At 41.0% G+C, this 14608-nt stretch overlaps 1 protein-coding gene across 1 annotated transcript in view; it reads right to left on the bottom strand.

Annotated features, from left to right (window-relative positions):
* Positions 1-6431: 6431 nt before the first annotated feature.
* The window catches only part of patl1 (PAT1 homolog 1, processing body mRNA decay factor), a 15149-nt gene continuing 6972 nt past the window's right edge, over positions 6432-14608 (bottom strand). The window contains 19 exon segments of the mRNA XM_034532235.1: positions 6432-6705; positions 6898-7047; positions 7159-7249; position 7430; positions 7751-7861; positions 7863-7877; positions 8698-8857; positions 9200-9345; positions 10826-10885; positions 11585-11682; positions 11776-11893; positions 13276-13317; positions 13319-13381; positions 13383-13410; positions 13654-13730; positions 13732-13790; positions 13793-13883; positions 14473-14490; positions 14492-14559. Of these exon segments, the coding sequence (XP_034388126.1) occupies positions 6684-6705; positions 6898-7047; positions 7159-7249; position 7430; positions 7751-7861; positions 7863-7877; positions 8698-8857; positions 9200-9345; positions 10826-10885; positions 11585-11682; positions 11776-11893; positions 13276-13317; positions 13319-13381; positions 13383-13410; positions 13654-13730; positions 13732-13790; positions 13793-13883; positions 14473-14490; positions 14492-14559 (1418 nt within the window). The 3' untranslated portion in view covers positions 6432-6683.

Below are 14608 nucleotides of genomic sequence, written 5' to 3'. Positions count from 1 at the left end.
CATCCAGTTTAATTTTCAGATCAGAGATATTTTGGTATTTTCTTCTGCTGACAACAGATCTCCAGTCAGAGCCAGTCTAGTGGTGAGTACCGTTGACTGCTGAGGCAGTTTGGGCATAGTAGAGTCGTTGTTCTTTCAGTTTAGTCTTTTATTCAGGTCTGTGCATCAGGAAGGAAAATTCTGAACATTATAAAAATCTTTTCATGTAAATTTCCAAAATCATGGATTAGCCCACATGCGTATGATGTAGTAATTGAATTTAAGTATTTACATGACTATAATCTGTTGCCTTGATGTCCCCTCACACATAAAAGGTACAGCTGTTGTGACCTATAGGTTTAAGGTTTGGCATGCAAATTCTAGTTTTGAAATCTACTGTGAAACATGTTTCTATTGATTAACCCCACGGTGGAACATGTTCAATCCTATGATCCCATGCAGGAATGTAATAAAAGTCTTGTCAATGTCCCAATGTTTTCAAAGAAATTCTGTCAGACAGAATTTAGTGTAATAAGTTAGTTATTTGATGTATTAAATAATGCCATAGTTTTTTGGCATCATTTAATGAGTGTTTTTCATTTGGTGCAGCCATAAAAAAATATGGACATTATGACATTTGCATACAGAGATTATATAAATTATGGGAATGGTTTTGCCCACATTTAGCCACTAAATGTAAAAAAGTATAATATGAAATAAAGCTGTGATTTAGAATGAATGAATCAGACTTTTTACATTTCTGTTAAATACTCATTATTCACGTTCCTATTTGTGTTTGCTGATTCCTTTGCAATATCCACAACCTCACAACTGAAACTGAATCAGAGCTTCACTGTCCACCTTCCTCATTCAGTGCCTGTTGATGCCCGGCTGGCCGTGGCAGGCAGCCTCTGCTCTGGCAGGCTGGAGATGAAGCATCAGGGAGTATGGAGAGCTCTGAACATCAAGAACAAACAGGCTGAAGCCCAAAAGAAAGTCAAGTATGCACTAGTGGCATGCAGGCAAACTTCACGAAAACTCGAAAGCATATGGCGTTCCACCAATCTGGAAGAATCACGCTTAGTTTGGCGAGACAGCCTTAAAACATATAAAAAGGCTCTCCGTAATGCCAGAGCAGCCTATTACTCATCAGTAATAGAGAAAAATAAGAACAACCCCAGGGTTCTCTTTAGCACTGTAGCCAGGCTGACAGAGAGTCACAGCTCTGTGGAGCCGTGTATTCCTATAGACCTCAGTAGTAATGACTTCATGAACTTCTTCAATGAAAAGATTTGAACTATTAGAGGCAAGATTGATGATCTCTTGCCCTCAACCACTGCCGATCTGTCATCAAGAGGAGTGGCCTTGGAAACGGCTGTATGCCCTGGTGTATATTTGGATAGCTTTTCTCCCATTAACTTAGACCAAGTGTCCTCAACGGTTTCTACTTCTGAACCGTCTACCTGTCTCTTAGACCCCATCCCAACGAGGCTGCTTAAAGACGTGTTGCCTTTAATTGGCACCTCTCTGTTGGATATTGTTAATGTGTCTTTGCTAACAGGCCATGTACCACATTCCTTCAAAGTAGCTGTAATTAAACCTCTCCTGAAGAAGCCCACTCTTAATCCAGAGGTGTTGTCTAACTACAGACCGATCTCTAACCTTCCCTTCCTCTCTAACATCCTTGAGAAAGTAGTCTCAAATCAGTTGTGTGACTTTCTACATCGGAATAGTTTATTTGAGGAGTTTCAGTCAGGATTTAGAGAACACCACAGCACAGAGACAGCACTGGTGAACATTACAAATGACCTTCTAATTACATCAGATAAAGGACTCATCTCCGTACTGGTATTATTAGACCTTAGTGCTGCGTTCGACACCATTGATCATGACATCCTATTACAGAGACTGGATCAGTCGATTGGCATTTCAGGTACCGCACTAAGTTGGTTTAAATCCTATTTATCAGATCGATCTCAATTTGTATTTGTAAACAATAAAGCCTCAATGACCACCAACGTTAATCACGGAGTTTTTAACTCTAACTTTATTTACCTTTATATATGCTTCCTTTGGGCAATATTGTCAGGAAACACTGCATAAACTTTCATTGCTATGCAGACGATACTCAATTATATCTATCGATCAAACCAGAAAAGACCAACCAGCTCGCTAAAATTCAAGAATGTCTGAAAGACATAAAAACATGGATGACCTGCAACTTCCTGATGTTAAACTCAGACAAAACTGAAGTTATTTTACTGGGCCCTGAACATCACATTACTCCTGTATTAGCTGCTCTGCACTGGCTCCCTGTAAAATCAAGAATCACATTTAAAATTCTTCTCCTCACCTACAAAGCCTTGATTGGTGATGCACCATCATATCTTAAGGAGCTTGTAGTACCATATTGCCCCACTAGAGAGCTGCGCTCACTAAATGTGGGGCTACTTGTGGTTCCTAGAGTCTTAAAAAGTAGGATGGAGCAAGAGCCTTCAGTTATCAAGCTCCTCTTTTATGGAACCAGCTTCCGCTTTCAGTCCGGGAGGCAGACACAGTCACCTCATTCAAGAATAGACTTAAGACTTTCCTGTTTGATAGTGCTTATAGTTAGGGCTGAATCAGGTTTGCCCTGGTCCAGCCCCTTGATATGCTGCTATAGGCTTATAGGCTGCTGGGGGATGTTTTAGGATACACTGAGCACCTATCTCCTCTTCTCTCTCTCCTTATGGATGAATTTACATCTCTCCATTGCACCTTATTAACTCTGCTTCCTCCCCGGAGTCGTTGTGACTTCACGTCTCATAGGGTCCATTGGACCTGGAGTTGTCTGATGCCTGGTGAGCCGGCCTCCCACCTTGGCCCTGCTGATGCCCCGCCCCCTCCTCTCTACCTCCTTCTGTTTCATGGATTGGAGTTCCATTCATACATTGTCATATTCATGTAATGTGTTTATGTAATTTTGTAAATGCTGTTCATTCTGTACACATGACATCTATTGCTTCTGTCCATCCGGGGAGAGGGATCCTCCTCTGTTGCTCTCCTGAAGGTTTCTTCCCTTTTTTCCCTGTCAAAGGTTATTTTTGGGGAGTTTTTCCTGATTCGATGTGAGGTCCTGGGACAGGGGTGTCGTATGTGTACAGATTGTAAAGCCCTCTGAGGCAAATTTGTAATTTGTGATATTGGGCTATACAAAATAAACTGAATTGAATTGAAGTGGATAGTTCTTAGGCAGAGGGATAGAAGCTTGTGCACTCCTACATTTATAAAGTCACATTTGCATCAGCTTTATGTCATATCTCCTTACGTCCTCGCCTGCAGACATCTTGCTTCAGCCAAAGATGTCCGTTTTCTCCATGATGAGAGGGCCCTCTAACAATCAGCAGCAGGATGTGCTACTCTCCAAGGGCCAAAGCTTCACCATAAACTGCTCTGTGGAGCCACAATACTCATCTTCACTGGCTTCAACCAAACCCACAGACACACCCAACCAGCTGTCAATCACTCTGCCCACATCATGTTTAGTGCTGCAAATGAGGCCTACAAAGGGAACTACAGCTGTGTTTATCACAACTTTGTTTTTAATCACAACTTCTCATCTGAGAGCCATAGCCTCTCTATCATTGTCCATGGTAGGCTAATGGTATTTTGTAACATTTCTGCATATACATGATAGTATATATTATAAAATACAGCAATAATACAATGAAAAGTTGTTATATATGACATGCTACTTGTATACATATACCTGGTCTTTTCCTGCTTATCCCTGACTAGATTCTAACGATATCATGTTGGACGATGAGCTCAGAGAGGATGACCTTGTGGGTGAAACCCTTTGAACTACCCGGTGAAAGAAATTGGACTAGTGAGTTGTTGTGAGGAGAGCCCAGCCTAGTGGGGAGTCACCGCTTAATTTGCATAGGAAATCAATTTGTCTTTTGTCATTGCAATGGCAACTTAAGTAATATTGAGGTATAAATATCATGCCAGTCTTATCCAGAATTAAATTTGCCTTGTTAAAAGATGTGTTGATACACATGTTTGCAATACTAAAAGTTCAGAGAACACAGTCTGTGAAAATGCCCACCGTAATCATTGTTTTTTTCTGAAGCTTAAGTAAGGATGATTTTTCTTCAATTTAGAAGCCGAGTGCAATTTAAGTGATTATTTCACACCCACTTGACTGCTGCGGTTAAACCTCTATAAGAAGCCACACCTTCCTGCAGAGTCAATAACCTTTCATTATTTTCAAAAGTAATAGAAAGACTACTTTCTTTTCTGCGCAACTTTTGGCCCAACTACCTAATCTCTTCAGCCCACTTTCAATAGAAACTGCAATCATAAAAGTGGGGACTCAGAGCTTCTATAGCTGGATCTCAGTAGAGCTTTTGACACCACTGATTCCTAAACCGCAGTCATTTATTTGCAATCTCTGGCCTGGCTCTTGGGCGGTTTAAGTCCTGCTTGTTGTCTCCTTTTTTTTTGCAAATGTAAAATAACTTTTTGTGCTGTTGTCTTTCAGACCATCAGGGGGCAGCAGAGGGGGTATGAAGCTAGGATGGTCCTTACCCTGAAGACAAGCAGAGACACCGGCACAATGTACGTTAGTGTTTTATCATTAAAGTAAATGTATTAAGTGCGTACGATAGGACAAAAACCACAGAGAAGATGTGATGGGTATTCACAAATGTACTCTTCGTTATTTTAATATGGACTATGCAATAACAGTACCAACAGAATAATCAATTCTAACTTGATGGGAAGGTGCAGTTGTAAAGAATTTTGGTTCATTGTCTCATGCCATGGACTCATTTGCATTGGCCTCAATGTTTTCTTTAAAGCATTTTAAATTTCCTTTACTGAAATAAAAGGTACCATGCATAGCCTTATTACTATTTCTAGACCTGTGCATAAACTGTGGTTTGTACAAATTTAATTATAAAAATGTAAGTGAGATGAGTTGGTAAATATCAAACAAAATGTCTTCCAACACCATACCTTGATTAATTAAATGGAAACGTAGTAGTGTGAACTACTTAATACTCATCCATCTGTAGGGCCATTCATACAGAAGGCCACTCAAAGCGCTTTCACACTACTCATCATTCACCTATTCAAGGTAGTGGAACTAAGGTGCCCATCAGGACTAACTAACATTCATACACACATTCATACACCACAGGAACAGTCTGCGGGAATAATTTGGTTAAGTGTCTTGCCCACGGACAACATGGTTGTCTAGCAGAGGCAGATATCGAACCGCCGATCCTGATTGAAGGGCGACCCTGCTCACCACTGAACACATAACATGCAACGTGCCAACTAATCTAATTTGGTTACGTGTCATCAACAGCAGAAGATCAAACTGCCAATCTTCTAATTGAGGGAGAACCCACTACCTTCTGAGCCAGTCGCCCCATGAATACCTACAAATAGAGAAGTGTAAAACTACCCGTCTGAAAAATGTTGAAGCCCAAAAGCTTCAAACTACACTGTTGAAACAAACATGTTGAATGACATGCTTCCAGTTAGTAATCACTGGGGCTTGGATTTTGAAATGGTAGGGGTGCAGGACGCCAGCTGATGTCCATATACAGGTCATTCCATAAGAATGGTGGTATGAGGAACATCTCAGACGTCCAAGACCTGTGTGCCTGTATCAGAGACCGAATGACATTACAATGCCAAGTCTCAGCGTAGCCGTTTCAAACTGCTCTTTTTAGCTCATATCAATCGCCTGTGTGCTGGTGAATCAGGATTCCAATAATAACCGCCACATTCCATGAACCAGGATTCAGTTGGTAACTTAAAAAAAGAAAATAAACTGTCATTTTTGCTCAAACGGTTACTATATCCTGACAGTAGTACATGAAACACAATCTTAGTGCTCCATAGCATTGCATGATTCCACAGCTTTGTTCCCATTTGTCACTTGTTGCAATGTCTAGCTGTAAAATGAGTTCTGAGCTCTGTTTTAGTTCAGGTGAAGATTTAATTCAATTGTCGGCTACTGAATTAGTCCCTGGTCACTGCCTGGTCTCAATCAGCCCTTTCTCAAGTCACAATCTGCAAGCATAAACACATTTATTCCCCTGTAATTACTAGAGCAGATGCACATGTGGGGTTGTTTTATATTGTGCACATTACAAAGCCTCGGTGTGGTCAGGTTCAGTCATGTAGAATGTGATACCCCATCACAAACTGAGCCGTGTGGCCTAATATCATTCCCGTGTCCTTCATGAATTTAAAACTCCTCAGAGAATCTAAACTAGTATTCACTTTCATGAATTTGTACTAAAGCCTTTGTATTTATGCAAATCCTGTAGATGGTAGAGAAGATTCTATAGCCAACTAAGGTCTAAAAACATTCTGCTGCTTTAGACATCAATGTATTGGATGTTTCACACAATGTTTGGGTCTAGCACTGTAAGATTGGACTGAAACACTACTAATAGAAATACTTTTTAATTTGAAGGTTCATCACAGGCATAATCGTAAACAAGATATTTAAAAATGCAGATTTCATTGTAGTCGACATACACAAACACACACACAAGAGATTCTTCAGTATTAAAATTCAATCCACAAGGGATTCATCTCAAGTGCCCATACGCGCACACACACATACACTCGTGCGCGTGCACATACATACATACACACACGCACAAAAAGAAAGATCTGCATCTAGTCTGTTGTAACTTCTAACTGGACAAAGTAGTGATCCTGTGAGGGAAAAGAACAAACTATTAGTAATTATTTGTATATTCATACGAGTGCACATTGTGTTATTGCAACAGTGAAATAACATGTTCATTCAAGTATCGGTTTGCTCTGACATGATCTATAACAAATATCCTAAATAAAAAAAACATCAAAATGATTTACAACACTCCATTTATTGTTGATGGCACTCACTGTAGCTTGTCCTGTAACAGCTCCAGCCTCTGCCGATCGACATAGCGTGAGAAAAGGGAGAGCAGGTTGGGAGGCGTGAAGAGTGGCGGAGAGAGGGATGAGTTGGGGACGCTGAGCAACTCCCTCGTCACTGAAAACACCAACTCAGTCCTGGACGGAAAGCAGAAGTGTGAAGAGGAGAAGACATGAGGGAACAACAAATAGCAAAAACATTTTGGGATGAGTCAGTATGACAACACCACTGACACGCCAACAGCTTACCATCGATTGTCATCCATGAGTTGACAGTTGGGATCAGAGCTCTGCATCCTCTCTCCTTCACTCAGGATCATGTACAGCAGTGTCACACCAACTAGACAGAAACAACATTGTGTGTAGTTTGGTGCTTGCTCCGGTGCCTCCTATTTCTTTTGATCATCTTCAGCAGTATTTCTCAAACTGTGGGGCCCTCTAGTGGGGCGGAGTGCTATTACAGGTGGGGATCAGGGGGAATGCTGGGCAACTCAAACAGTAAATAATGTAATTGTAGAGCACTATTTTGAGAGAGACACACACGCACGGTAAAAGGAACATGTAACCCGGTGCAGTGTGTTTAATAGTTTCTGGAAAACAATAGCGCTCTATGGCATTGAGGAATACATTTACAATAGGCAACCTGTCAGTAGATGGTCTCCTAATAATGGCACACAGTTTGTTTTACTACAGTTCCATGAAACTCCAACTGTTAAAAACAGTAGTAAGTGGGATTGATGTTGAAGCAAGAACATTACTAATCTGAGGATCAACTTTCTCTTATCTTTGTGACAAAGTTAAGTAATTACTTTGTTTTTAGATCATTCTGCAGTGTGTGTACCTTGTTGTGCAGTACTGTAGCTAGTTGGCCCTCACTGCCCTGAAGCTCCTGGAGCAAGTCTGTAAGGGCGGAGCTTGACAATGACTGGATCACTGCGGAAACCGGCTCCACCTAACCAGCACAGCACCTGAACGGGAAAGCAGAGAGACCGAGGATGAAAGGCAGCTGCTGGTAGCAGGAAGTTCTGAGCATTTCAGAGTTTATTCCCATTGTGTAGGAGACATGTTTTAGTGATAGAATGAGAAACTGCATAACAAGACAAACAATTGATACCTCTTAACTGTAGAACATGATGTCTTTAAGTGGCATTTAATAGCAAAGTGCAGATATAATACATTTGTCTTATTACATCAGATTCTAACACAATGCCGTTTTTAATTACATGACACAAACACAGGGTTTCCCATAGTTTCCCATAGAGCGTTAGAATGGCTGCAGGCTCAACTATATTCATTTAATGAATGTGGCTTTTGTTTCGGCTGTTAGTTACTGTGTCATGATCATGAGAGAAGGAGCTGCAGGATCTAGATGGCTTCCCACCTCCATTTTAAAAGTCAATAGAAATCCTGCGACATGAAACCGCAAGAACATTAAAAGACTTATGAGGGAAGGAAACATCTATAATAAACATTTCAATTTTAAGAAATTCATTAACAAATTACTGGATATGCAGCAAATTCTAATCAGTAACACGTATCTTTAACACATCAGTAACAGTCCATTGAAATATGTATCTACGTTTAAAATATTCAACAAAGCATTTTTCATTACGCATTTATGTATTTTACAGACAAACAAAGACACTTGCTGTGCATGCCTACACCGCCTCCATAGTGAGAATAAATAAAGATACGTCGGAAAACAGAGACGCAAAGAGCCTGTTAGGACCTGGTGTTTTCCCTGGAACGGTCTGGATTTGTGTGTGGCAATGATGTTGCACCAGTTACCTGGTCCTGCTTGTCCTTCTTGGCCAGGGCAGGAAGGTTGCGGGAAATCGCCATGACAATGGCGGTGGCCTGGGGTGAGGGAAGGAAGGCGAGGAGCCTAGAGATGAGCCGCTTGCCCTTCCTCACTGACATGATCATCACACACTGCTCATCACTCACTCTTATGACGAGGAAGAGAAAAATAATTAGTGTGTGTAAATTCAATTCAGTTTATTTTGTATAGCCCAATAACAAATTACAAATTTGCCTCAGAGGGCTTTACAATCTGTACACATACGACATCCCTGTCCCAGGACCTCACATAAAAAATGTACCATATTGTAGCCATTTTAATTATCTCATAATAATAATAATGATAATAATAACAATGATTTGATAGCACCTTTCAAAACAATACACTGCTGTCCTACATGTGGTTTTGTACGAAGTTGCAAGATGTACTGAATAAGAATAAGGATGCTGCTGTAGTTAAGGCATTCCTATTGATCGGCCTCCCTCTAACCTGTCGTCCCACTCCTTCTCCCGGAGAGTGTTACACAGCTGCATGGTGTTGGTTTTATGCTGCTCCAGAAGAGCCTCCCTGTCTTCTTCTGGCGCCTGGACAAAACGTTTCTCAAAGTCTTGAACCTCCAACAGCATACTATACATCTGGTGGACAGAAAGAACACAGTGTCACACAAATGGGGCTCATTACAGACAATTCATAAGTCTAAATCTTATCTCATGTAGAATGACATTTAGGATTTTTAGTATTACAGAAAAATGTTTCCTATGGATATTTTAGGTGGAAATTAGGTTATTTAGAACTAATTTAAGGATTTCCCAAGTGAGGAATCCTCAGGTTGAAGGTATAAATCTTGTCCTAAATTCAAAATAACTGCCATTGCAGCAGCCCTGTTATGGTTGTCTTGCAATGACAATAAAGATTTCACAGACCCTGTATTAATTAGTGGTGTCATGGACCACTATTGATATGTACGGATCCCCCCTTCCCGGCTCTGCATGCCTGTAAACTGCAGATTAATAACACAGTTTAGCGTTAAGTGTGAAATAAAGTTTTGCTATCCGCCGATAGCAATCGTCATTTGGCATTTATGCTTTTCCAGTTGCCGATGTATGATAATGTTGTAATCAACTAATCTGTATTTAAATTTATGGGAAAAGAACAAAAGGTTCCGTTCAGTTACATTATGAGGCTCTGTTCAGTGAAAATTCATATTGAGCAACGGTAAATTATAACGTTATGTTTCAGATGTAAAATGTAGTTTTAATGAGAAATATGAATAAATCCAGTTGTTTGAAGGAGATGTTTTTACATGACTATAAAATAGATATTAGTGATGAACTTCCTCACAGCATTAAATCTACTAGATACTATATTCATCCCTAGGGGGAAATTTGTTTGTAGCAGCAGCAAACATATATATATAGTGAAAGCGGTGCAAGGTTTATTGATGTTCAATTTGAGGAGGATCTGGCTAGAAGTGATTTATTATAAAGTCTAATAGCAGTGGTCAGGAATGATGTTCTCCTGTATCAGGAATGATGTTCTCCTGAATCAGGAATGATGTTCTCCTGTATCAGGAATGTTCTCCTGTTTCTGTCCTTGTGACAGCGGAGCTAAAGCAGTCTGTTGCTCCACTGTCCCTGCAGTAGGTAGCGGAGAGGGTGGTCCGGGTTATCCAATAATTTCTACAGTGAATACTAATGACAAGATTGAATAAAACACAATCTTTGACTTGCATGTTTGATGGTTTACAGACTTCACAGCAATTTAAATGATTTTTGGACAGTGGCAAAAATATAGTCTGGATCCTTGTACACCAGCTGTATAATCAAACAAAGGGATCTATATCTGCCATCATCAATGATGGGCAATTCGTATCAGCGGCAAAAAACGTGATCAGGGATCTAAAAAGGTATGTTTGCTCCCCTTTTCTTTCATGCTGATCCGATCTGTGACACGATCTGAACCGTGAGTTTATGATCCGTTGCACCACTAGTATTTATGGGTATAGTTCGACAGCCAGGACATTTAAATCATTGACAAAGTTCAAATTGTTTCTGTAAAGAGGCCCCAGGAGTGTTTCCTGCCATTTGAACATGAGCTCAACATGTACAGTCCTACCTTCTCCACAGTATAGAGGATTTGTCGCCTCTTGTTCCAAACTTGTTTCTCTCTTTTCTCCTGGAGACAGACAGACAGAACTTAAACATGTAATTGTATGAAGTAACAGGAATTACAATTTAAATGGAAACGTTTTAATGCAGCAACAAATTGCTCAAAACGGAACTAACATTCCAGCATACTACTACTAATAAATACTACTACATTAACCACTAGGAGTCTATTGATAATCAAGGCAGTGTCAAGTGATCGGGGCGTGACGAATCAGGGAAGGACACGTCGTAACTTCTAAGACTCAATCAAGTAGCGAACGTGGGTGTCTACGTCATCGTCTCCAAACGTATGCGTTTACACCCGGCCACACTAGGAGGTAACCCCGGAGTTTTCAAACTTCTCCGTCCACAAACGTCTTCGGTGCCCTAAAATGATGGGCAGCTGGCTAAGGTGCCACCTGCCCATCAGGAGTAGCTAACATCCACACACATTCATACACAGTAGGCACAACTATGGAAGACATTTGGGGTTAAGCGTCTTGCCCAAGGACACATTGACATGGGCTTGTGGGGCAATGGTTTATGGCTACAACTAAGCACTTCTTTAAGCTTCTTCACAGTAATAAACAGTGAATTTGTTCTACAATATACCTCTACTGTGTCTTATAGGGAACTGCAACTTCAGTAAATAATGCTCTTGAATCAATGTCTTACAAAAAGAGAACATTGTGTTAACAAAAAGAAACAATGAAACACGCAAACAGACCTCGTCATCTGTGCGGGTCGTCACCACAGCATCAATCATCTTGCGAGGGTTGTTGACGCTGGAGACAGTCAGCTTACCCAGTGAGCCTGCAAACTGAACTGTGGACAAACAAATACGCATTTATTAGAGTCATCCAGTATCATGTAATATGGAGTGCAGATAATATTCTGGCGTGTTCTGATGTCGTTTACCTGGCCTGTAAGTGTGTTCAACCTTGGCGACCTGTGGAGTGATCAGTTTGGTGGTGTGTTCCTTCTTGCTGCTGTCCCTCTCTCTTTCCTGACGTTTCTCCATCTTTTCATAGTAGTTCTACATGTGCAACACATGGATCACAAGTTTTAGTGAAGGTGAACCAATTTTGACCGATCTGAGTAAATATCTATCTGCACAGTGTGAATATTCTCAATGATAGATTAAACATTTAGACTGTAAATTGACTTTCAATTCCAAAATGTACCATGACAACAGAAAACCAAATCCTCACATCAAGACCACATCTATATTGAGCCATCTACCTTTAAAACTGTTTTTGTGAGAAACTATTTGCATCCACACAATGTTTCGTATGTGTACAGATGGTAAAGCCCTCCGAGGCAAATTTGTAATATTGGGCTATACAAAATAAACTGAATTGGAAAACACTTTGATACTACCATGTAGAAAGGCTGCTGCCTCAATTATTATGATGGCAATTTGCATATACTCCAGAATGTTATGAAGAGTTATCTGATGAATTGCAATTCATTTCAACTCCCCTCTTAGCCATGAAAATTAATTAATCCCCAACAAAAAACATGTCAGTGATTCTCTTGTTCACGAAGGTGAGAGTGTTGACGAGGACAAGGCTGGAGATCAGTCTGTCATGCTGATTAAGTTAGAACAACCGACTGAAAGGAGGGTGGTGCTTGAAATCATTGTTATTCCTCTGTTAACCATGGTTACCTGCAAGGAAACATGTGCAGTCATCAATTGATTTTGCAAAAAAAGGGCTTTACAGGCAAGGATATTGGCGACTAGTAAGATCATCGAAATCAACCATTTATCGGAGCATCAAGAACTTCAAGGAGAGAGGTTCAATTTTTGTGAAGAAGGCTTCAGGGCGGCCAAGAAAGATCAAACAAGCACCAAGACCGTCTCTTAAAGCGGATTCAGCTATGGGATCGGGGGCACCACTAGTGCAGAGCTTGCTCAGCAATGGCAGCAGGCAGGTGTGAGTGCATCTGCAAGCACAGTGAGACGAAGACTTTTGGAGCAAGGCCTGGTGTCAAGAAGGTCAGCAAATAAGCCATTTGTGACGGAAAATCATCAGGGACAGTACGACTATTCTGCAAAAGGTACAGGGATTGGACTGCTGAGGACTGGGGTAAAGTCATTTCTGATTATATGGGGCATCTGGAAAAAAAGCTTGTACGGAGAAGAAAAGGTGAGCACTACCAGAAGTTAAATCAACAGCATAACAAATATTGAATCTCTTTGCATAAACTTAATGTAATTGTCAATAAAAGCATTTGACACTTATGAAATTCTTGTAATTATAATTAAGTATACCATAGTAACGTCGAACAAAAAGATCAAAAAACACTAAAGCAGCAATCCAATACTTGTGTACATTTGGGCCACTGGTGTATAATTAAAAAAATGTCAGATATTTAAGCTCCCTACATGGGTAACTACAACCTCTAAAAACCAACCTGATAGTAGTAGTCATCCAGATAAGGGTCAGTACTTTGCAAGCTGCATCATCTGGATCTTAGTTACCCATTCCTTCTCTTTCTGAGTCATAAGGTTACTGTTAGGGGTCCCTGCTTCGCCGGTCCCCTCCAGTCCTGTCCGCCACGGTCCCTAAAAGGAGGCAAAAAGACAAGATGACATGGTCAACCCAGTGGCCTTTGGAATGTAACTGATAAGCAACAGCTGCCATTTCTGTTCCGAGTGTGATCTTAACCTGTAACCTGCTCACGGATGCGTTTAGGCTAATGTTGCTTGTTGGTTAATGACCCAGGACTTCAGTGTTGTGTAACCTTGCAGTTTTATCATTGTTGACATGTACTGTGCGTACACAAACGGACACACTTGCTTACCCTCCCCGGTTCTGCATACGCTGGGTGAGCATGCGGCGGTGCTGGGGGTGGAGGTGGGTGGTGTTTGTGTCGGATGGGTGGCGTGTGGTTGAGGTGGCCATGAGGGGGAGGGCCCATTCTGTGAGTAATGGAGGAGGGGGCCCCCCGAAGTATGGCCTATAACTGCCACCACCCGGTAATAAAGGAGGCGCTGGTCCACCACGAGGAAAACCAACCACCTGGAGAGAGATAGACAGATAATTACTCAGTGTGAGAGAATGATTCATGTGATTTCAGAGGGAACTATTGGAGCTGGTGTTTCAGTATTACAGTTTCTAACCCATCGTGGTTTATATAATGTTATCTTAAGTCTGAACAAACCCAAGCATACTAGCCAGGCAATGAGACATTACATTTAGCTGACGCTTTTATCCAAAGCGACTTAGAATCACACACCGTAGACACAGCTACAGGGTTAAGTGTATTGCTCAAGGACACATCGACTAGGGAATCGACGATCCTCTGATTGAAAGACGGACCTGCTAACCACTGACCCACATCGCGCCATTTGTACTGAGAATTCTTTAAGTACAGCCAGGACAGCAATCACATTCTCAGAGTAGTCATTCCACTAGCAATATAAAAAAAAACATCCTACTCTTTCATCCTTCTTTGTCTTTAAGGTGCTGTTGTGTGCATTGCCTCCAATTCAACCTGTCTTGTCCAATGATTTAGTTTTCTGTATATCATTATCAAACCCATTTCTCTTATCTCAAGGAACACGACCAAAATTGCAGCAATCTAAAAAGACGTGTCTATGGTACCAACCTGAGAGTTGAGCAGCTGGGGCCCGTTGAATCTGAGACAGGACCGTACTAACTCCGGGAGGGAACGGACCGCGACACAGCGGAGAGTCTGAACAAAAACAGCACATATACATTTCATAACCCTGAATAATGAAAAT

The sequence above is a fragment of the Cyclopterus lumpus genome, chromosome 1 (assembly GCF_009769545.1).
Source record: "Cyclopterus lumpus isolate fCycLum1 chromosome 1, fCycLum1.pri, whole genome shotgun sequence".
Classification (NCBI taxonomy): domain Eukaryota; kingdom Metazoa; phylum Chordata; class Actinopteri; order Perciformes; family Cyclopteridae; genus Cyclopterus; species Cyclopterus lumpus.
This window is presented reverse-complemented; position numbering and strand designations above follow the sequence as displayed.